The sequence below is a fragment of the Delphinus delphis genome, chromosome 3 (genome assembly GCF_949987515.2).
Source record: "Delphinus delphis chromosome 3, mDelDel1.2, whole genome shotgun sequence".
Classification (NCBI taxonomy): Eukaryota; Metazoa; Chordata; class Mammalia; order Artiodactyla; family Delphinidae; genus Delphinus; species Delphinus delphis.
In genome coordinates, this window is record NC_082685.1 from 160,392,733 (window position 1) to 160,415,614 (window position 22,882).

Genomic DNA, 22,882 nt, shown 5'->3' on the forward strand with positions numbered 1-22,882 from the left:
CTTGGCAACCACAAGTCTGGAGAACTAGAACTCTTGACAGAATTGAACTAGCAAATTCTAGCTTATCTACAGCAAATGTTCGATTTCAGGATAATTTACCCATGCCACTCACCTCCTACCTCCAACTGTTGAGATATGCTGAGAGTATAAAATTGGGTTTGATAATTAGGCCAAGCAAATTATAACTAGGCTTTGGGCTGGAATGACACAGAGATGGCAAAAGTAAAACTTGCAGTTTTGGGGAAGGAAACAACTTCTCTTTCTGTTCTCTGGAAGCCTGGATATGGGCAGAAATCATGACTTCATGAAATAGGACAATATTTATATGAACACAATTAAGTAATCTAGAATCAGAAGCTCCCCCTCACTGCGTTCACAGTGAGCCATGTAGTAACAGTTCACTAGGCCCAGATGTAGGACCACAAGGCTTGAATTTATATCTAGTCTACTCTATTTTGGAGTAGAGTCTACTCTACTCTATCGTACTGATCATTTCAAAACTGGACACCAACATCTGGGACTAAATCTTCCATAAAAACTATCTGTTAGGGCTTCCCTGGTGGTGCAGTGGTTGAGAGTCCGCCTGCCAATGCAGGGGATACGGGTTCGTGCCCCAGTCCGGGAAGATCCCACATGCCGCGGAGCGGCTGGGCCCGTGAGCCATGGCCGCTGAGCCTGCGCATCCGGAGCCTGTGCTCCGCAACGGGAGAGGCCACAGGAGTGAGAGGCCCGCGTACCGCAAAAAACAAACAAACAAAAAAAACTATCTGTTAAATAAGTTGGTTATACTAAATACATGATATGGGATAATTCTGTGTGACCAGTGTAGATAATTCTATGAAGTCAATCTTACACAAATCTTTATGGCAACTGCTTCCAGACCAAGTCCACTGCTATGTTTCCAATTTGATCCCATTGGGCTCCTCAAATCAAGAACACTGAGTTGTAGAGTTGTAGAATTGGATGATCTTAAACATGACCTTTCATTCTGTCCTTTGAAGCAGAAGCTCCTTGAGGGTAACTTGAACATATTCATTTATGCTCAATTACGGAAAAAAGTAAATCAGACACATATGTAACTTTTAGTTTCTCTTTTCACATTAGCGTGTTCAAAACTTAGCATTAATAATTTTAGGCAACAAAATCATAGTATATTGCTAGTCATCTATGAAATTGTTTTGGGAAGAGTAATTTTTTCCATGCTCTGAAATCAATGCTAACTTGTACTTCTAAGGAAGTTTTGTAAATATTTTTTTAAAACTCTCTTTTTCTTTTTATAAACTTATATAGGCCCATTGTGTTAAATACTGAAAAGTATAAATGAAAATAACACTATGCAGCTGTAACTAACCACTGTTAATAGTTGACCATATTATTTTCCAGCATTTTTTCCTGTAGGTACATAATTTTTTCTCACACTGTTGAATATAAAGTCTGTAGATCTTGTAATGGTCTTTGGCTGAAAGCAATCAAACCTAAACTAAAAACTTTGTACACTGAAAGTAAAGCTGTACCCTCTGAAAGATAACACTCTCTGAATCTAATTTAAATGACTTTGTGATCTCTTCTTGGCTTCCGGGTAATTTAGAAAACTTCCTATTCATTACCATCACCTGTATTATGGAGTTATCTTTTCAAACAACTGCTAAGTTAAAAAGAGGAAGAGAGAGAGAGAAAGGTCCAAATCTCCCTTTGAAATCTATCAGATTTTTAAACTTTGACAGAAAAAAAAGTAATTAATTGTTCCATTCAGTTCCACATTGCCATCGTGTGATTGAAATGCAAAGCCCTTTCAAACCTAAAAAGTGCTTTTTGCCAGAATCAAAGATGACACTATTAAATCATTTATTTTACAAAACCACACTTAGAATACTCAAACAAGGATGATGACCTCTCATTGATTCACTGGAACTTTCTCACCGTTCCTTCTTAAGACCAAGGTGTGCGTTTGTATCAGCACCAGCAATGAGGCTGGCGCTTGTTCAGGGACCAACCAAAGCAAACCGGGCTTCCTGAAGGTCTACTGAGAACCTCATCAACCCCACATTCAAGACAAAGGTCAGTGTAATGAGATTGCTTTGAGTAAAATTGCTAGTCGACAGAATGGATAAACCATAAGGTGATATTTGCTCTAGAAAAAAACTCCTTCCCTGAGAATTCCTTTAAATAGGCTGTCTCGGTATATTTAAAACAAGATCCAACTATATTAAAACACACCTTTCAGGAACTTGCTATTGAGCAGAGTCCTGTACGCAAGAACTTCCTGTTTTGCTGGGACATCGCTTAAATAATACTATTTGACAAATCTAACACAATAAATAATTACCAGAATTTCATTTTAATTATAGGGCATGTAATTTGAGCTACGAGGTAAATTAGCTTCCTATTTCTCAAGGCCTTGCTCTGTTTGGAATTTTAAAAGGTCTTTTAAAGGCATAAAATATGGAAAACATTTAATATTTTCTAATAATTGTGAAATACCTGAACCCAGGAGGTGGAGATCTCATGCTTACTATAAACACAACTTTTACACTGCGAAATGTGAGGTAATAGGCTCGTTCCTGGGTGCACACTTTATTACTTTTAATAATAAACTAATTTATTATGCTCAGTAAACTTTAAAAGATGCGTTGTGAGGGGGCAGTTCAAAATAATATAAGTAGGACAGGCTACATAACTTGCCGACCTCTCCTTCAAAAATCATTAATTTCCAGAGGCAGAACATTAAACCGGGCACAGCTCCTTCTAAGTCCTGGGACCTTTGCGAGCCTCCAGGTCACACATCAGTGAATTCAGACCTGCACACGAGGCCTTCTTTTACCCTCCTTTTAGGTACAATGATGTTCACGCACTCTCTCCCTTCTTGAGGCGCTTTTCATTCGCGGCCTCGACCCTCTGGTCACAGCGCGCTGGGGCAGAGATGGATGCTGGCTTTGCTGCCTGCCGTACTGTTCTTCAGTTTAGGTAAAACACTCAGCATGGCTATTATTAACCCTGAAATCACTGGGGCAAGTATTGTAAAACAGATTTTTCTTTCTCCTTCTATATTGAAAAGAGACTTTTCGAGTTTGGTTGTTCTTGCTTACAATAGCGGTGCATTGAGAAGAATCTCAGTTCACAGTAGGCAGAGTCCGCTGGAGGCTCGTCTGGGTACCCCGAAGGCCGGCCGGCCCAGCCTGGGCGCCTGAGGGGACGGTCCCCGCGGCTCTCCTCGCATTTACCTCCGGGATGCGGTCCCCGTCGCCCCTGGACACCCTGAGAGAGATGCTCCTTTTCTCGGTCTCTCGCGCCCGCCAAGAGCGACGCCTCCATCTCTCCCGGGCCCCCAGCTGTCCAGGTGGGCCCCAAGCAGGTGCCCTCCCGGAGCGGTCTCCTCCTCACGTCCCCGCCTGCCTCGAGGCGGCCACCCGGGGATGGGGTATGGCGCGGTGCCCGCCAGGCGGGCAGTGGGAGCTTCCCAAACCCGCTCCCTCCCGACCCCAGCGCGCCCCGATCCCTCCTCGCGCATCCGCGCTCACTTCGCCGGCCCTGGCGGCCAGTCTCCCACACACCCCGGCCGGTCCCCGGACAGCGCGGGGACCCCAGGCCCGAGCCCCGCGGGGCTCAGGCGACAGGGCCCGGCCAGGGAGCCCGGGCTGCCCCGGGGCCTTCGGATCTCTGGGTGCGCCCGCCCCTCAGGCTCCCCGCGCGGTGCCCTCGGGCTTCGGGCCACGCGCCGCCCCCGGCCCGCTTCCCCATCAGCCTCGCGCCGCCGCCCCTCGGTCGACAAGGGGCACCGCGGCGAGTCCCACCCAGCGCCGCCGGGACGCGGCGGAGGCGGCGGCTCCGCGGCCTGTGCGTGCGCAGCGCCCCCCGCGGCCGCGCCGAGAGCAGGCGGCGGCGGAGGGAAAGAGGGAAGGAGGGCGTCGCCCGCCCGGCCCGGCCCCTTCCCCAGCCCGTCGCCCGCCCCCTGGCCGCCGGCGTTGTCCGCGCCTCCGCGCCCGCCCCTGATTTCCTCTGCGCGGCGGCGGCGGCGGCGGCGGCGGCGGCGGCGGCGGCGGCGGCGGCGGCGGCGGCGGCGGCGGCGGCGGCGGCGGCGGCGGCGGCGGCGGCGCCTCGTGCGCGCGGTTATTTATTTCCGGGCCCCAGAGCGCTTATAATGGAGCCGCTGTCAGCGGAACCTTCTGCCGCCGCTGCCGCCGCCGCCGTCCCTCCTCTTTTTTTTCCCGACAGATCTTTGTTGTGTGGGAGGGCAGCAGGGATGGACTTGAGCTTGCGGATCTCCTGCTAGAGCAGCTGCGCTCGGAGAGGGCGCCGCAGCCGCGACGAGGAGCCGCCGCCGCCGCCCTGAGACCCGGCCGGTCCCGGCCTCAGTCCGCCCGCGCCCCCGCCCGGCCTGCTCGGCCCGCGCCTCCCGGCAGAGTCTCCTCCCGGCGGCAGATGTGTGTGGGGTCCGCCCACGGCGGGGACTATGGTGAAATTCCCGGCGCTCACGCACTACTGGCCCCTGATCCGGTTCCTGGTGCCCCTGGGCATCACCAACATAGCCATCGACTTCGGGGAGCAGGTAAGCCCCGGCCGCGCCCCGCACCCTGCGCCCTGCTCCCTCTGCCTTGGCCTTAGACGCCCGTGCGTCAGGGGATGGGGACAGAGGAGAGTCACCTGCTCCGAGTCTCTTTTTATCCTGGAACATTTGGTTGGGTTGACAGCTTGTCAATGACTTTCCAGCATTCCATTTCCCCCTCCCCCCAGTTCTTCCGCAGACTTCTCCAGCTCTCCCTGCAAAACGTTAAAAGACCGGAGGGTTTGGAGCTTCACTTACAGAAGGATTTTTAGTGCACAGGAGTATTATGTAATTTGTGATTATGTAAACATCTGGTTTGTAAGTAAATTGTAGTCTCTAATAGCTTGAGTGCTGGGGTTTTTATTTATCCCGAGTTTGCGGTGATGGGATCATGGGGAGAATTTTGTATTAGAAAGTGTCCAAGTTGATTTCCCAGGTACTTTTTTTTAAGCTCATGTATGGATTAGAGGCGTCCCATATGTGTCCTGATAAGCCGACCATTGGCCATCTCTAGTTTGGTTTTTTTTTTTTTTCCTTTCTTTCCGTCTTGCACCACTAGAGAAGGGGAGCACATTTTTGTTTGTTGCCTTCTCATCCTTGTTTCTTCTTCATGTTTTCCCCCATTTCTCTCCATGTGGCGTCATTGCAAATCGAGCGCTGCAGCCTCTCCAGCAGCGGGGCACTGGTACTCCGCACTTTGCCTGTGCGGCCCGTTTTCGCAGGCCTGCGGCGGGATGCAGTTGCATTTTTAAGGCCGGGAAGAGGATTGGGGGAAGAGGGCAGCAGCCTGTCACCTTGATGGGCAGGGGTCGGAACTGGCCCCAGCATGTGATTGAGCAGCTCCTGACGTTGTAGTACTCTTATTTCTTTTCCTTGAAGTCAAGAGACCTCAAAGGATGTTTGTATAGAAAAGGCACCTATCTTGATGCACCTTTAGTTTTCAAAAACCAAACAGTTTTTCGGAAGGGGGTTCATTTGACTCCTCCTTTTGATGAATATCTGCTTGCATTTGTCTCTCTGTGCTCAGAACTTTTGATTGATTGGAACTGTTTAGCTCCCAAATACTTAGCCCACCTTGTAAGCTACTTTTTAGTTCGAATTTTATTGCTGACAAGTGTTCACAATGTATTGCAGCATAGCCTCTGAAGACCTTTGTCTAGCTAGTAAGCCAATTTATTTCCTTCGATGAAATATTATATCTTTTCTGTTGCCACTTTGCTCTGCCAGCACCTCCCCAGGGTCCCCCAAGGGCTCCTCTGTTGCTCCACCGCCACCCCCACCCCCCAAAACCTTCCCTTTTTGCATAATTAACTGGTGACTTTCGGCATTTCCTCTAATCTTTGGAAAGGTTTTTAGGCCTGAATTTATTACACTGCACATTTTAGATGAGTCAAGTGCTGTGTATTCACTTCAACCTTTTACTGTTTTAAAGCTTATCTAATTGGAGCTGCCCCAAAGGTTGTCAGAAAGCCCAGGCTGCTCACCTGATCACTTCTCCCTGAAATGTAGCAGATGTGTGTGTGTGTGTGTGTGTGTGTGTGTATTATAGGGATAACTGGAAGAAATGAGTATTCTTTGCCATAATTAAATGGCCTGAAACATACCACAGTATTGCCTCACATTTGCCTTGATTTAATGCAAGGTGATATAACTAAGGATTTGATTTGAGTGTAAAGAAAGGGGTCTCCCTGAGGTCACAAAAGGGAAGTAGACATAAAAGACGACTACACAGGTGGTCTATCCTAGTGGGTCTAGTAATTCACACTCATCCTTGAGACGTTGCTAAGCTCCTTGTCATAGGTGACATAAGCAAAGTGCTGGAAGAGTTGTCTTGTTGCACTGAAGCAAGTTTTATCAGTAAGTGTCCTTTGAGGTCCTTATCCCTTAAGCACCAGTGTATTTATGAGCCTACACGCTGCCTGGTGGTAGAGATATTTTATCAGAGTTAGGGGTGGGGAGATGGAGGGAAGAAATTGATATGTTTCCAAAACCTTGCTTTGCCTTCCAGTATCAGATGATAATTTCGCAAAATGGGGCAGGGTGCAAAGAACAGAACTTACTTTTTCTTACTGTTAAACTGGAGGGAAAGAATTGCAGTGTGAGCTAAAGAGTGACCTTGTCATAGGTGGGTCATGAATAAAAGAACATTTTACCCCAACTGCTTTGAGGCACAGTAAAGAGGAGGAACAGTGAACCTACTATATACAAATACCGGTCTACGGTAGACTTCTGGAAGTATGCAGCTCTTGATGTGGAGTCTTGTCATGTTCTATGGACAGATGGACACACGTAGGTTTCTACCGTTCTTCTTTCAGAGTGGGCGGGTGTATATTATACCTTGCTATGAGTGAACAATGATTCACATTTCAGTAATTTACTAATTCTAGTAGGTTAGGTGACATGGGAGTCCAAAGGTCAAAACAGTCCCTGGTTCATGGGTGTTCGAGATGATGAAGAAACCCCAAATTAAAAAATAAAATAGCTCATTAGCTTTTAAGTCTCTAACTTGTCAAGAACAGAAGGATACTGAAATCATTGTAAATGTTCCCTAGATGAGGTTTTTTTTAATGATAATAAACATCTCAGTTTGTCGTTTCTGTCGGAAATGTGGACAGAACCTTTAAAATGAAAACCCAGCTATAGGCAAGATTCCACTGAAATTTGAATAAGCAGCACATGTGACTGTGTGAAGGCATTACACATTATCTCAGAGCTATTAGTGTCACGTGTGGGGCTGCTGTGAAGAAGCCTGTAACAGCCCGTCCAGGGCCTCCTCATGTTTTCCATGAACGTTATCCGTTATGTAGAGCTTTCCCTGTAATGTTATAGGCCAGTTAGGGAAGAAACCCAAATATTATGGAATATTTACTCTAATGAAATCTATCATCACATTTTTCAATTTTGATGGTGGTGGTAATTTGGGGGTGGAGGCAAGTGTTGAATTCTACACTGAAAAAAAGAAAAAAAAAAGCTGTATGGAATAAAATGACCTGCTTTTTAATATTAAGCATAGGCACCATGGAAGAAATGAGAATACACCCTTATTGCAGAAACTAAAACAATGTTTGTAGAACCCTTTAGGTGCGTAGAACACTTGATGGTAGTTGCAGTATATGTGGAATTAGCATTTTATTTCTATTTTTACAGATTGAGAAGCAAAAGTATTCATTGCTTCCATTCATCGAGCACTTAGTATGTGCTTGTAACATCTCAGCACGTGTTATATATGAGGAAAGAATAAGAGGCCTAGGCATGTTAAAGCCCTTGTCCAAGTTCACATAGGCAGTGCAGGCCAGAGCCGGGGCTCCAGCCATATCCTCCTGGCCCTTAGCCACTCTGCTCTCTGCTTGTACACTGAGAGCCACCCCCAGCAGTTCTTAGACATTTAGAAGTAAGCTCTGGCTTTTCGGAGTTCCAGCCTTGGCTTAAATGTAATCTTAGCTGTCATAGTTTGAATTTTAAAGACTCAACAGATGTAAGCCAATCATAACGAGGCTTCTCAGAAAAGGGAGATTGTGACCAAGAGGGTCATGTAAGAAGGGCCAAATTATCCAGATAATTAATTAAATCAATGCTGTGTCTTATTTTGGCAAGGTTGGCATAGCCTTTGGTTAAAAGAGAGGAAAAAAGATAAGAAACAACTGACACTTCACAAAATTATTTAGAAATCACTTAGTCTTTATCATTAGAGCAATATAGATTGCTAAAGAAAGATGGAAGATATGAAGATACGTTGAAGAAATACAATGTATTTCTTCAGAAGGGTCTGCAAATGTCCATTTGATCTCACCATATTCAAAGGACTGTGATTTCTGTTTAAAATTAAACTTGGTACAAAGTCCCTGAATTCCTTAAAAGCCAAGTTCACCAAATTATATAGAATAAATCAGTGATCTTTTTTTTATAAGGTACCTAATGACACTTAAAATGTTAAGGACAGCTCTTGTGAAGACTTGAAAGAGAAAAAGTTGAAGTTGTTCTCACTTTAGAAGAAATGTGTTCTGCTCAGTACCAGGCAGTCTACTCTTTGACACTCACGAGATTGAGTTCTTTCAGGTAACCCTGAGTGAATCACTGAATTTGGTTGGGTCCAATATAATAGATCAAAGACCCAAGGGATTTATCTGTGAATGAAGAGTTTTGCATATGGATGGTTGATTACTAGAGTAAGATGTATAACAGGAATGTTTCATGTTTCCCCAGCCCTCCTTTCTAACTTAAGAAACCTAGAGTTAGGCTTCCACAGTATAAGAGGGTTTCAAGTTACTAACATCACAAAATGGGGGAAAAAAAAAGAGAGAGAGAGAAGCCCAGGAAAAGTAGCTTAATAAATGTTCTCCTCATCTACTAAGTAGAGAAATGCCCCCCACCTCACCCCCCTTTAAAAAAAAGGTCTCCAGGAGGTACAGGAATTTTTTTTTTTAAGTGAATGTTGTGCATGGCACTGGCCACTACTGGGCAGGGACTCTTCATCCAAGGTCACTAAGTGATGGAAGAGACCTCCCCAGGCAGAGCTTGCCCTAAGTAATAACAAAAGTGTCCATTGTATGTTCCACTTTCCAAAGTACTTACAGACAGAAAAGTAAATCCCAGGTTAAGTTTCTAAGTAACGGTCGGTGAGAGACTTTTTTCTCTTCCAATCTATTCTATATTAATGGACTAAATCTCAAAACAACATTTATTTTTTTCTAATTATTAAAGTAACATATACCATTTCAAGTTTGGTTACATATTAAAAAATGGAGGAAAAAAGTAAAAATACCTCTAATTTGACTCTGAAGAAAAAACCCCTTTAATGTTTTGGGTATCTCCTGCCAATTTTTTTTTTTTTTTTTTTTACATAAATGAGGATATACATATGTGTGTATTTCACAGAACACAGAGGCATTTTTCCCATATCACTTAAAAGTATTTAACTGTGATTTTAAATAGCAGTATAATATGTGATTGCATGAGCATACAGTAATTTCCTTTGCTGTATATTCCCCTGTTGTTTAAATGCTGAGGTTTTTTGTTTGTTTTTTCCAACATAAAGTTTCAGTGAGCATCTCTGTGTAATAAGTAGATAATGTGTTTTCTCTGACTGCCTTGGGCTTTATGCCTAGCATAATTTGATGCCTGTTTCAGCTTCTCATTCATACATAGAAAATGAGGTCACTGGCAGTCCGTATTTAGTCAAGGACACCGTGACCTCCTTAGTCCAACTGATACTCACTTCTCCACTGTGTTTCCCAGTTTTCTTTAGATGTACATCTGTGTTTAAAGTACCTCTCTTTCACTGCACTTAGGTAAGTAGATTATTTCTAGAGCCACAGAGGTATAATTCTGCGGTTTGTTTCTTTACTCATTTATTTATTGAGGTGGTTTGATGACCAGCCTAACTACTACTTTGTCAGAATACGTCTTCCCAAGCATCTCCTTCAAAAGATAATCAAATACTTCTTACGTCAAGACGATGTCTAAATCTCTTTCTAGTTATACATCTGATTCTTTAAAAGCAGTTTTAAAAGCGTACCAAGTAATATCGTTTATAGCATCATCTCACTTTTTTGATGTGACAAGCCCAGTTTTATATTAGTGGCCAGTAATTGGTTCCCATGTCTTTTTGCTCTGAAATAAATAAACCTCTTTAAACTTACACCAGAGTGACTTGGGTTGTATCTACATTTAAAAAATTAAATCCAGTGTTTTTTTAACACCTATGACTTTATTAGTTGATGTGGCAATGTCATAGAAATATAGAAAACCCTGTTTTATTGCAGAATTATCTAGATATGAGCTACCTCTGTGAGTGCATTTTCTTGATAACTGAAGCTTATTCTTTTTATTTTTTAAAGTTTTTTTTTTTTGATGCAGACAATTTTAAAGTCTTTCTTGAATTTGTTACAGTATTGCTTCTGTTTTATATTTTGGTTTTATGGCCGAGAGGCATGTGGTATCTTAGCTCCCCGACCAGGGATTGAACCTGCACCCCCTGCACTGGAAGGCCAAGTCTTAACCACTGGACCGCCAGGGAAGTCCCTGAAGCTCATCCTTTAAAATGCAAATCACTGGTTTTCTTTTTCTTTTTGTAGTACAAGAAATCTATATTGCACCTTTCTCTACCATATTAGATAAATACTATATGCAAAACTCAACGAGCATTTTTTTGGTGGCGTGTGAAGGTTGTACTGGCAGTCAGCTGACAGGATATCCACTGACAGGTGATACTCAAAATACTTAGCAAAGAGTTTGGCACCGACCGAGAAAATAAAAATAATAATTAATAAAAATAGCTAATACATGTTGAATACTTGCTTTTTAATTTTCTGCTTTGGATCTGCTCTGGGCCCCCCAAACTAAAATCCATTAGAAATCCATGAAAAAATGAAGAACAAAGAATTTTGGAGGTCTCCCTTGCGAAAAAAGTGTATACACTTTGTTAAACTAGCTCTCCTGCCCTGCCCTATTTTGGTTTCTGTTCTAGAGAGATTCTAGAGTCAATGTCAGGTAAGTGACCTTTGTATAAGGGAAGTGTTGCCAGATTTGACACAGGCTCTGCTCTCAAATCAGGTCCTATTTGAGAAAACATACATGAAACACTTGTGCAGTCAGAGCATCACAGAGCGAGATGCCTGATTGCACACTGCAGTTTGTGATAACATACGGCAGGGTACTCAGTACCTGCAGTAGCGCGGTGAGTCTGTGGTCGTGGCGATGAACAGTAAACCACATAGAGGCAGTTCTTATCTGGAGGTTGTCACCCCTGCCTCATTCTCTGTAAAGTCTCCTGTCCCCAAAGTGGATACCACCCATCTGCAAAGATGAGAATAGAGTCACAGGATAGGGAAATTAGCAGACTTCATATCAAGCCATACAAACCCCAGGTTTGTTTCTGTTTTGTTTTAATTTTGCTATTTCTGTGGTTTGGGACTCTTTCAGTGGCTATGCCAAAAACGAAGTACTGCTCACCATGCTGAGAACAAATGAGCTTAAAATGACCAAGACTACAGTTAGTCAAGTGAAGACTTATGCATCACAGCTTTCTGGTTCTATATGGCTGCTTCTCCATGCCAAAAATGTTTTCCAAGTCCGCCTTGGCAAGGGAAAGAACTTAGTTATTTGTCAGGGCAAAGGTGGTATTTATTCTCCTAGATAATGAGTTATCAGAAAACAGCCTGGACAGCTGGTCCAGGAATGCCACGTGGTCCCAAGGGACAGCTGGACCAGCTTCATTTCTTGTGGGAAGAGTACATTTTGGTCTAAGTTAGCTCATGGGCCCTAGCTGGCTTTTACATTATTTATGGGGTTTTGATATCACAAGATCAGCGAGGCTTTCCATGAGTCTGACACCCAGCACTGTTACAGGGTTGCCTTTCTGTAGATGGGTTTGTCAGTATGAATAGGCAGTCCGCTTACTAACGTGGGTCCACATCTCTGTCCCCAGCCTCAGGGTGGGGGGAGGGGCTGTGTGTATGGCTCCTTCTTCTCCAGCACAAGGAGGCGAGAGGCACCTCCAAGCCCACGTTCCCAGTGCACTTCCTGTACCTTGTCTGGGCACATCCCACCTGGCTGGGGACTGCGGCTGGCCGTGGGGACCTGTGACTTCAGGCTGGGAGGAAGTTAAAAGCAAAAGTGGGACTCCCTGGATACGAACTTTCAAGGGAGACTAGAAAGGTGAGGCTGAGGCTCCTCAGGACATTCAGTTGGAATTAAATGGCTGAAAAGCTGAATGTTTTTAAAAGCAGATTAACGAGGCTTTCTAGGGAGAAAGCTGAGGCAAGAATGAGAGAGGGCAGAAGTTGGCTTTGTGGCCGTAATCCTCCCAGGATGTGAGAACTAAAAGTAGCTTATTTTGTGAGAGAGACAGAAAGGATTAGTTTGGGTCAGGAAGCTTTCCGGGTTGTGGTCCAGCAAGAGCATTTACATGGTGAAAGCTGGTCACTCCTGGTTGTTCTCTTAACTAAATAATAATGAGTCCACATCAGTAAGCTAGTCAGAATCCCTGCTCAGTTTTTTTAGAAATATAACATTAAGTCTAGGGAAGGTTTTGAGTCCCGGACTGTCGTTTTCTCATGTGCCAGTTGTCTTAGGTGTGGCTGCTTTGTGTTTTCAAAGCTGTCTTTAGGATGATAAGAAGTAGCTATGCTCTTACCGCTGCTCCATAAACAGCCCCGAGATCTGTTGGCCACTGGGTCATGCATTTCAGTACAGGGGAATGGTAGTGTGGAGAATCTAAAATAGCAGATTACAAAAAAGAAAAACAAATTGTCTGAGTGCTCTAAATGGTTTGGCAGGAAAGTTACTGCGCTGGGACACGGCGGTCTCCCACGATGTGCGGCCTAAACTTGACATTTTATAAAGACAGCCAGCGCAGAGCAGAGTAACAAGTAACCACGCTTCATAAGAAAGAGGTAACTTTCACCTCTTCATGATCCTAGCCAAGACCAGCGCAGAAGCAACTGGAAAGACCCTTGCCACCAGCCCGATCCAAAATAGGAAGTGAAGGGTCTTTTCTCTGCTCCGGACTCACATTCAACTGTGGTTTTTCCTTGGGATGGGTTATGGTTCCCACCCCCTCCCTTTTCCGACGCAGCGTTGCATCACCTGGAGCCCCACCTGAGGTCAGGGCGTACCTCCCCTCCTCCCACACTGAGGCCCACACCTTTATGTGCCAACACCACCTGGGCCTCACACCTATCAGGCTGCTTACCAAACCTGGGCAGTTCCCTGACACTGTTGGTAGTTAGTCCAAGTGTTTACCAGTCTTCCCCGGATGAACCAGTGTTTCAGCAGCGAGGAGAAAGGAGCTTGGACTGAGTTCCGAAGATCCACTAAAGGGCCTTAAGCTGTCGGTGGCCGCGCGCATCAGTAGCTGAGCTGCGGAACCACTTTTGTTTTTCTAAAATTCTTATTTACTCTAATTGCTTTTAGGTTTAATATGTCTTCTGTCAGGGGAGGAGGCTGGTGAACCTGTTTTTCTTTCCTTTTTAAAAATCACAGTATCGTTTACCTACAGTGAGGTACACAGATCTTACATGAACAGGTCCATGAGTTCTGACAAATGACAAATGCACACTGACATAACCCACACACCAGGCAAGATATGGAGGGTTTCCATCAGCCCAGAAGGTTTCTGGGGCCCCTCCCTCCGAGGCCACAGCTGTTCTGAGTGCTGTGGGAGCCTTTTTAATTGCCAAGACAAAGTGACACACATGCCTTTGGTCCCAGATAACTGAGTTCTCGGCCACTCACCGTTACTACAGTGCGTAGCGCTGCTACTCTTTCCTGTTGCAAACTATGGCTCAATGTTGTGGATTTAAGGCAGGTAGAAAACTTGACTTTCTGTGTAAAATAACTTTTCCCCTTATTTTGTACGATTTGGTGTTTTTAGTTCTTCAGTTGATATACATCCTTCAGTTATATGGACTGCTGATCATTTTGATTTTCAGACATGCTTAAAAATTAAAGGCTGCTTCATATCGTAAAATGTAAAGCTAGCATCATAAAATGAAATGTGGTACGTACATACTATGGGCTATTTATTCAGCCTTAAAAAGGGAATGAAATTTTGATGTATGCCACAACATAGATGAACCTTGAGGACATTATGCGAAGTGAAATAAGCCAGACACAGAAGGACATGCTTTTGTGTATGTGGAAGTATGCTTCCACTTATATGAGGTACCTTAAGTAGTCTAAGTCATGGAGACAGAAAGTGGAATAGCAGCTACCAGGGTTTACGGTGGGGGAGAAATGGGAGTTATTGGGGTTTTTTTGGTTTTTTTTTTTGCGGTACGCGTGTCTCTCACTGCTGTGGCCTCTCCCGTTGCGGAGCACAGGCTCCGGACGCGCAGGCTCAGCGGCCATGGGTCACGGGCCCAGCCGCTCCGTGGCATGTGGGATCTTCCCGGACCGGGGCACGAACCCGTGTCCCCTGCATCGGCAGGCGGACTCTCAACCACTGCACCACCAGGGAAGCCCTGAACTGTATACTTTAAATGGTTAAAATAATAAATTTTATGCTATGCATAGTTTATCAACATTTTAAAAATTTTCATTAACTTCATAAGCTACTCAGAAAGCTGGTGGCTTTTGAAGAGGATCTCTCTTTAAAAAAATTTTTGTTAATTTTATTCTGGTTATAGTCATTGTATAAAGAAGAAAAATAAATTAAAGTATCAAGAAGCAAATGAGGATATATAGCATTATCTCTAGGCCCACGACCTAGAGCTATTGCTATTTATTATTTTAGTGCATGTCTTTCCCATCTCTTTTCTATCCGTGTATTTTCAAACAAAATTGTAACCTCTTTCCACTTTAATCACAGGCAGTTTCCCTCGATTTTAAGTACTCATCTCAAATATGATTAGTGGCATTCTTTCACAAGGACACACCATAATTTACTTAACAATACTCTGTAGCTAGGCGTTCAGTTTTTCCTGTTTCGTTCTATTACAAATAGTGCTCTGAAACATTTTTGTTCAGAGATCTTTGCTTCTGATTATTTCTTTGGGTTAACACTAGAAATACTTGTGCACATGCGCACCTTTTCACGCCTTCCACTGTGTGCGACACCACATGGCTGTAGAAAGTTGTCCCAGTCTCCCCTGCAGGCGCCTGTTGAATGTGGCCCCGGCCCCCAGTGGACATTCCCAACCAGGATGCCATTTTACTGTCCAGTGAGTTCTGCCCCCGGAAACTGCGTTCTAGTTCTTTCAAAGCCACGTGGTACTGAACTCCTTCAAATGATTTCTTTTATTAAAAGCATTTTTTAAAATGCTGAGACATCAATTCCGTTTTTCATCATGTCATACTTTTAAACTCTTTCAGGACTTTCATTCTTGTCAGTAAGCACATTTTGGACCGAATACGTACTCCACTTGGGACTGGGCAGAAGCACAGGAAGGAAAAGGAGTGAGTGGGTTTTACTCATACATCTGTGGGGATATCTGTCCCTGCAGGTTTCACGGCAGAGAAAAGTGCTTTTTTTGATGAGTTCAGTGATGCTCAAGAAGTTTGCGTCCCCAAACTTCCTGGGTGAACTTGTGGGAGAGGAGGAAAAAATTAACCAACCTTCCAAGGTGCCAGGTCCTGCCTGAGGCTCCTGGCATGTACGGTAGGGTCGTCACCTTCCCCACTTTAAAGATGAGCAGATTGAACAGCTGTGCCGGGTCGTTCAGTCTCTCTGCAGAGCAGCCAGTCTTCTCTGACCAATAGTTCACGCTTAGGGTCTCAGAGGAGAGTATTTGGAGTTGACTGGTCTAGGGAAATGTGGAGCTAGTGATATTTAGGGGAAATAGAACAGAAAGTGTTCTTCTCTCTTTTCTACCACTCTGCCCCTGGGTTCTTCAGTTTAAACTGGTCTTCTTGCTATTTAGAGCCCTCCTTGGAGAAAAGCAGCAGAGCAAACAGAGAGGGGAAATAGTTCATGCTTATTGAGAGAGGCCCTGAGTCCCTGTGGCTTGTCTGTAGTTTCTAGTAGTGCTGCAAGCTGACTACAACATGGTTGAGAGGAAGAATGTCCACTCCTGATAGGCCCCCCTGGACTTGACCTCCTCCATCCCTGCACCCACTGGCTCTATGACCTTGAGCAAAGAACTCGACTTCTGGGGGCTTCAGCTTTCCGAGCTGTTAAACAGGTATAAAGGGTTTCTGTACCTTCTTCTGGAAGGGCAGACCACACAGAGACTAGACACAGAAGAGCTTTGAAAAGTCTGAAGTGCTGCCCCTATGTAAAGCAGTATTACTAAGACTTTGAGCCACGCATGCAGCCGCTACACCTGTTTATTGTCACTCATCCTTGACTAGAGCCGACTGACTGTTCTTGCTGTGTATTGAATCCGTGACTCGCGTTAAGGAGACTTGCTAAACCAGAGCCAGCTGGGTTAGGGGCGAGCAGGGGCAGAAGCGTGCTGGAGGACAGATGCTGGAAACACTTGGATTTTACATGTGTGTCAGCAATACTTTCGCTGGGTTTTTTGTTTTGTTTTGTTTTTTCCTACTTTGGGGAAAAGATGTTTAAGGCTGGATTTGCTCAGTAGTGGGTTTTTTGTTGTTGTTTTTTTTTTTGATTGTTTGGTCGGTTTTAGTTGAATTACTAGGATTTAGGTAACATGCACTTTTTGAAATGATAGGTTAAATTTCATTTTCTCTTTATCATAGGCTGCTGTTTGACACAAATTTGGGGGAGGGTAGCTACATGTACCACTGGCCCCTTCTCTAATCTAGACGTACAAATGGGACCAAGCCTTTTTCAAATTTGTTGACAATTATGGCAGTAAAACACCAAGGTGTTTGAAACAAATTATGGGGGCTGCTTAATGAGCTGAAAGTTGTAACCCTCTTTCTCAGGTGCTTACTATACTGTTTTGGAGTGTTTTCCCTATTAAATGGAGAATAGTTTCACTATTAATGGAGAATATGGAATGCAGGGGGCAAGAGTGTCTTCATGAATGTGTTCATTCAACAGATGTTTCTTGAACACCTACAGCGTGGCAGGTCCAGTGCTAGTCACTAAAGAGGAACAGGAAAAAGGACTGACTTTTAGCTGTGCAGCGATGAATCTAGAAGGGCAAACAGACAGGCAGGCACCTGCCAAAGAATGTGCTCAGGTCCGAGCTGGGGGAAGAATACGGTGTTTATCCCAGGATCCTATAACCCATCCTAAGGGTCAGGGAAGCTTTGGTTCCAGCTGAGACCTGAGATCAGATCAAGAGAGTGGCGTATCTGCTATTCTGGAAAGCAAGAGAGTTCCAGGTGGAAAATGGCAGACGCTCACTGTGAGTGGGCCAGTACCCCATCAGTCAGGGTAAGGAGTTTGGCCTTGATCATTAGGCCACTGGGGAATGCTGAAGGGTTCTCAGCGGGGGTGTGATGTGCTTGGATTTGCATATTCGAAAGATAACTTTGGTTTCCGTGTGGCTAATGAATTAGAGGGAGGTGAGAGCAGAGGTGGGGAAACCAATTAAGAGGCTCTTGTGGCCACCACCAGCGAGCTGCAGGAGGCCTAGAGTAGGGCTGGGGGCGAGGAGGGAGCACTAAAAGAGAAAAGCTGTCTAGAATCAAATGGACTTGGCCACCGGGAGAGGATGCAGCTGACGGTGATGTTACCCAACTTTAAAAGAGCTGGTTTGGAGTGAGCTGGTGAAGAGAATGAGTTCCATTTCAGTCACGGTAATGCGTTAATAGATCTAGTGAGATGTTTTACATTGCTTGCCTGAGAGAGAATACACATTATGCATAACCGTGGGAACAACAAGAAATGCTTAGTATCTGGATAGCACTGCTGCTCTGTTTCTCTCTTCTTGCCCTCCTCCAAGGGGCCACTGCATTACATTATCCGGAATGGGAGCTCTTTGCATTTTCACCTAAATGCAAATACTATGAATATTCATTTTTTCCCTCAAGCTTTAAAAATGCTTTATTATAATACAGTCAGTGCTCAGCCATTTGCTTTAATGCAATAGTGATTGGAAAATTTAAAATACTTCAGAATATTTGGCATTGGACTACATTAGGACTCTGGGGGAAGCAAGTTTATCCTCATCATCATTGTGCTGTGCTTAGGATAATATTACAGTTTAGACCAGGGCCTGGTGACAGCAGAGATGTCATCTGGAATTAAATTTGATGAGGCTCCTTGGTCTTGCTCCCTCTCTCTGTGTATTAAATGTTTACTGTGTAAACAGCAGGGAGTGGACCAGCCTTAGAGGGGTTCTTTTTATGGCTTTATGTTTGTGTGTTTGTATTTTGGTGTTGTCTACAGCTTACAGCCTGGTTGTAATTCATAAAATCATTTAGAATACATTTTGCTGTAGAAATAATATTATAAATTGTGGTTAGGTTTCCAGGCCACTTGACCAAAGTTACATTACCCCTAATGTTATTAAAATATTATCTATTTGCAACAAGCAGCAGTAGAAAACCATGCTGTTAGAATACTAGTCATTGGAAAAAGCAGTCATGTTGAAAAATACCATTTGTCCTAATTACCTGTATGAACAGTTGGCTTAATAACAGCGTAGGGAAGGTGCTGGCACGTGGGAGGGGAGGAGGTCGGTGCCACGGGCCTTCGAAACTGGGTGAATTTAAAATCAAAATGTCTTCTCGAGCCACGTGCCTCATTGGCTGTGACTGTGGGTCATTTGAGAACTCATAAATGGGAGTGTCCAACAGTCCTCGGAGGATGAATTGACAAGACTTGGAAGAGAGATGGGTGGATGTGAAACAGAACCCCTGGGGTGGAATTAACAGGTGAGACTGGGCAGATTCTCCTGGGTGGACTGTGGGAGACGGAAGAACAGGGGAGCCTGAGGCTGGACGCCGCTTCAGGCTGCTGTGGGAGCCGCGCTTCCCACTGGCGTCCCGGACCCAGGACAGCCGGGGAGGCGGGGGTGGTGATGGCGGTGGCAAGAGGAAGGTCACGTGCCTTCAGCTATTTCCATGGGAAATCATTGCCTGTAAGCTGATGTCATCTAAAGTCTGTAGTAGTGAGCTGTCCCCTGCTAGTGCGACATGGAAGGCAGTTTTGAATGTTTTCACATGCAAAATAACTCTGATTTCTTTATGGCTAGAGAAAGACTTGTTCTACTGTTCACAATCAGTAGCTCCCTGGACTTTAAAATTCATGCTCCCCGCCCTGTAATTTATTGTGACCTAATCATGTCTTACGTGCCTAGCTAATTTCCAAGGGGTCTGCCACTTCTATATCATGTTTCCTTTTCCCTGATTAGTCCATAAGTGGCATTCAAATTCTAATTTTAAACGTGTTATCACTAAGTTTTCTAGTGTTATTGCTAAGTTTTCTAGTGAGAACAAAATTTTAAAACATCTACCTGTATCTATTGATGTAGGCTTACCTGTGCCCTCATTCCATTGATATCTTGATACCCTCTTGAAAAATAGTCAAAATGCAGCATTTAACAGTAAGAAACCAAGAAGCTACTAGGAAGCTCAGAACTGAGGTGAAAATTTGTGGAAATGAAAATATTTTCGGTAATTGGACCATATCCATATTGTAAAAGGAACACCTCTAAATAAATAAATAAATATATTTGTACATTTCTTCCTTTTTTTAAGAATCGACCAGTATTAATACAAATACCTTAAATTAAGCAGGTGGAAAACAAACATTTAACCCAGTTTTTTCTTTTACATTCAGCAGAAGTGGACAGTCTTTTTTCAGGAGGCTGTAACTGAGAAAGGGCTGGTGAGCCCCAAGGCTCAGGAAGCCAGCTCTGAGAGCAGGTGTCTGCAACAAAGTAAGGGTTTATTGCAGGGTGCTAGGCAAGGGAGTGGGAGATAAGCCTCAGATCCACTCCTATTTGGTCTTTGAGTTGCGGGGGGGCTGGGGGGGCGGGGGGGCAGTGTTTAAAGGGGAAGAGCAAAGAAGCTGGGGCTAGTCATCCTCTTGTGACCTGTCTTGACATTTCTTCATCAGCGTTTCAGGGGGTCAGGATGTCCCCAGTGTGCATTCTCTGGCCAGGTGGTCCATGGCTTGCGGGTCTGTTAGCTCATCTTGACCTGGAGGAACAACCTGAGTCTGTACGTTAATGATTATACGTATAATAGCAATTATAGTACAATAACGATGTTAACACCAGCAATTTTAGTCCTCTGACTCTGGTTGATTGGTGTTCAGTTAGCAGAGAATTGAGGTCGGAGGGGACAAGAAAGGGATTGAGGTCGTCAGAGGGGACAAGAAAGGAAATAAAGTTTTGGATAGAGAGATTAATCATAAACTCAGCAAGGGAGCTCAGTCGCAGGGGGACTCAGTTTTAACGCAACAAAATAAACATCGCCCTTTGCTTTGCCTGGTGCACAGTTCACCTTTGTAGAGTACTTCACAGTTTGTAAAATGTATTCTCACTGAATGCAACAGTTGTTCCACGACCCACGGGCACGCAGGGGAACCCTGCCTGGAGGCCACCTGCAGCGGGTGTCTGTACGAGATGAGCCTGGACGTGAGAGCCCACTCACCCCAAAGCCCACATACCCCTCTCTGAGGTGAGCTCCATCTTCCTTCCATGCCCGGGATAGTGCTCCTTAGCAGGGGTCCTCCTGAGCATGGAGGAGTATGGAGTCCAGTCTTGGAGTCACAGACATCGGCGTGACCTGTAGGGAGCCCCTGAGAGGCCGCGATCTGTGCTCCGATCAGAGGACCACAGCCGGAGGACGGCCTTCCTTTCCTGTGTGTCTCCCTGACCTAACCCTCCTCCCCATTCTGTGTGAGGGTCTGCTCTGTCCTCAGGAAGAGGTTGGGGGTACTTCCCTTTCAGCACTGAGCGGGGGTCACGGCACAGGCCCAGCAGTTCAGAGTCACGTGCAGGCTCCACCTGGGTCCTCCTGGAATTCCATCTTCATATTTATTCCTGGCTCTGTTCCTTCAATATCACAGCCTGTGGCTTTGCTTTCCCCAAACCACTGGAAGTTCCCCCCCGCCCCGCCCCTCCACCTTCCCTCCTCTGAACCTGAGGGCCTTGCATTCCTTCTCCTTATTTATGCTACAGAGTATTACTTTCTTCAAATCTAATCATCAGGTGAAAAAAAAAACACCCCATGTGGGCTCTCATTGGCTGTGTCTTCTGGCCGACGTGTTGAGTTTCCTTGCTTTTCGGCACCTTTTCATAAATCAGGTGTCTTTTAATTTTTTTATATTTTTCCTTCCAAGCATTCATTAATTTCAGATTGGTTTCCACGGGTTTCTGCCTTGCAGAGTTTGTTGCTTTTTCACGGCAGTGGTCTCCAGAGAGGCAGGGAGAGTGGCCTTCGTTCCACTCTTCCTGGAGTGGTGGAGATGCCAGGCTACTGCCCTCTGTGCCTCACCCCTCTGTCTTCACAGCCCACAGCGTCTCCATAGTTACCCATCTGTCTCCCCATCTCCCTACGAACCACCCCCCTTCCCGGGGCAGGGCTGGTGTGTGATGTCACCTACTGTGCCTGCCTTCCAGCTCCCCTTCCTACAGCACTGGGCACAGATGGAACCTCAGAAGGGCTTGAGTGAAATCACTGGGTGAGGTGACCCCGTGCCTGAAAATATAAGCCACATGACAAATGTGATTTGCTCAGGGTTAGCGTGTACGTCCCCCGTCTTCTATCAGCTGAAGCACATCTGTCCCCCTAAATGGAGGGACAGCTATCCGAGTCCACTCAATGTCTTCCTAAGCACAGTACCCCGAGCTTGCTTCGCTGAGGGTGTGCGGCCAGAAGGGGACAGCGCATCAGTGTGCAGCCAAGGTGGCCTTCCTCCCCGCCAGCCAGGAAGCGGCTCGCCTCCAGTGCTGAATCTGGAGGGCTTAATGTAGACATCAGGGAGGCTACCTACCTTGAAAACCAGTTATTCTTGTGTTTGGGTGAGAAATCATTTTCTGGTGAAAAAAACCCATAAAAAACGATGCCTTTGTGGGAGGTGATTTCACTCAAGGGGAAAGAGTCAGGGTGATTTGCGACCACTGAGGCGCTCCCTGTTGTGGAGATGGCCTTAACCCTGCAGGGCACATCCCAGGGACGTGGAGGAGCGTGCTGGGGAGACCCCTGTCCACTCCCAGCCCTCAGTCCTGAGAGCACACAAAGACCAGCTTCTCTTTAGGGGTGCAGAGCAGGTGACATTAGAGCAGTGTGTTAGTGCATGGCGATCTTGTTTGATTGCCAAGTACCTTCATCCAGGACAGAGGAATCATCCTGCACGACCATGGCTGGAATTAGACTGAGTAGACCCGGATGTGACGAACAGCAGTATGATATTAGCTGTTGTCTCCTAGTAAAGAGTATTCTGTACTTTGCACTTTTGGTCATCAGTGTGGGCCGTGGCCAAACCAAAATGCTTTGAATGTGACAATATTATATGTCATAGCAATGCAATAGTATATTACATGTTATAGCATGGAATCCAAACAGAGTTAACACTGAAGTAATAGTAATCTGATAGCTTGCAAGCACTATTGCTAATAAGCCTGCCTTCCCTCCCTCTGTCTATCCAATATATAGCCTAATGACCTGCAAGGATTTCTATACAAATAAAGTTTAGCAATCAGAGTTTATGAGCTATCTCTGTGTATTTAACTGCAAGAGGGGAAAGTCCTTTGCCGTAGGGATTCTGATTTTATTACATCATTTACCATTACACAAAGGGAGAAAATATGGTCAAGAATAGAACTAGACTGCTTTCCCTCCCCAAAATCCAGATGAGACAGGGAATGCATTTGGGACTTACCTGCTGTAACAAGTTTATAAAGAAGAAATCTGATCTCCCGTATATGCCAGTTCCTTAACAACTGAGGCTGACGTGCAACAGTGGAAATAAGAGTGATATGTTTTTAAAACACACACTGTTTGGTAAACTAAACCCTGTCCTCCTTA

General features: G+C 45.1%; 1 protein-coding gene across 1 annotated transcript in view; it reads left to right on the forward strand.

Moving 5' to 3' along the window:
• Window positions 1–4,059: 4,059 nt before the first annotated feature.
• Window positions 4,060–22,882, forward strand: part of ANKH (ANKH inorganic pyrophosphate transport regulator) — a 140,509-nt gene continuing 121,686 nt past the window's right edge. Inside the window, exon 1 of the mRNA XM_060009649.2 lies at window positions 4,060–4,546. Coding sequence (XP_059865632.1) covers window positions 4,451–4,546 — 96 coding nt within the window. The 5' untranslated portion in view covers window positions 4,060–4,450. The remainder of the gene's footprint in view (window positions 4,547–22,882) is intronic.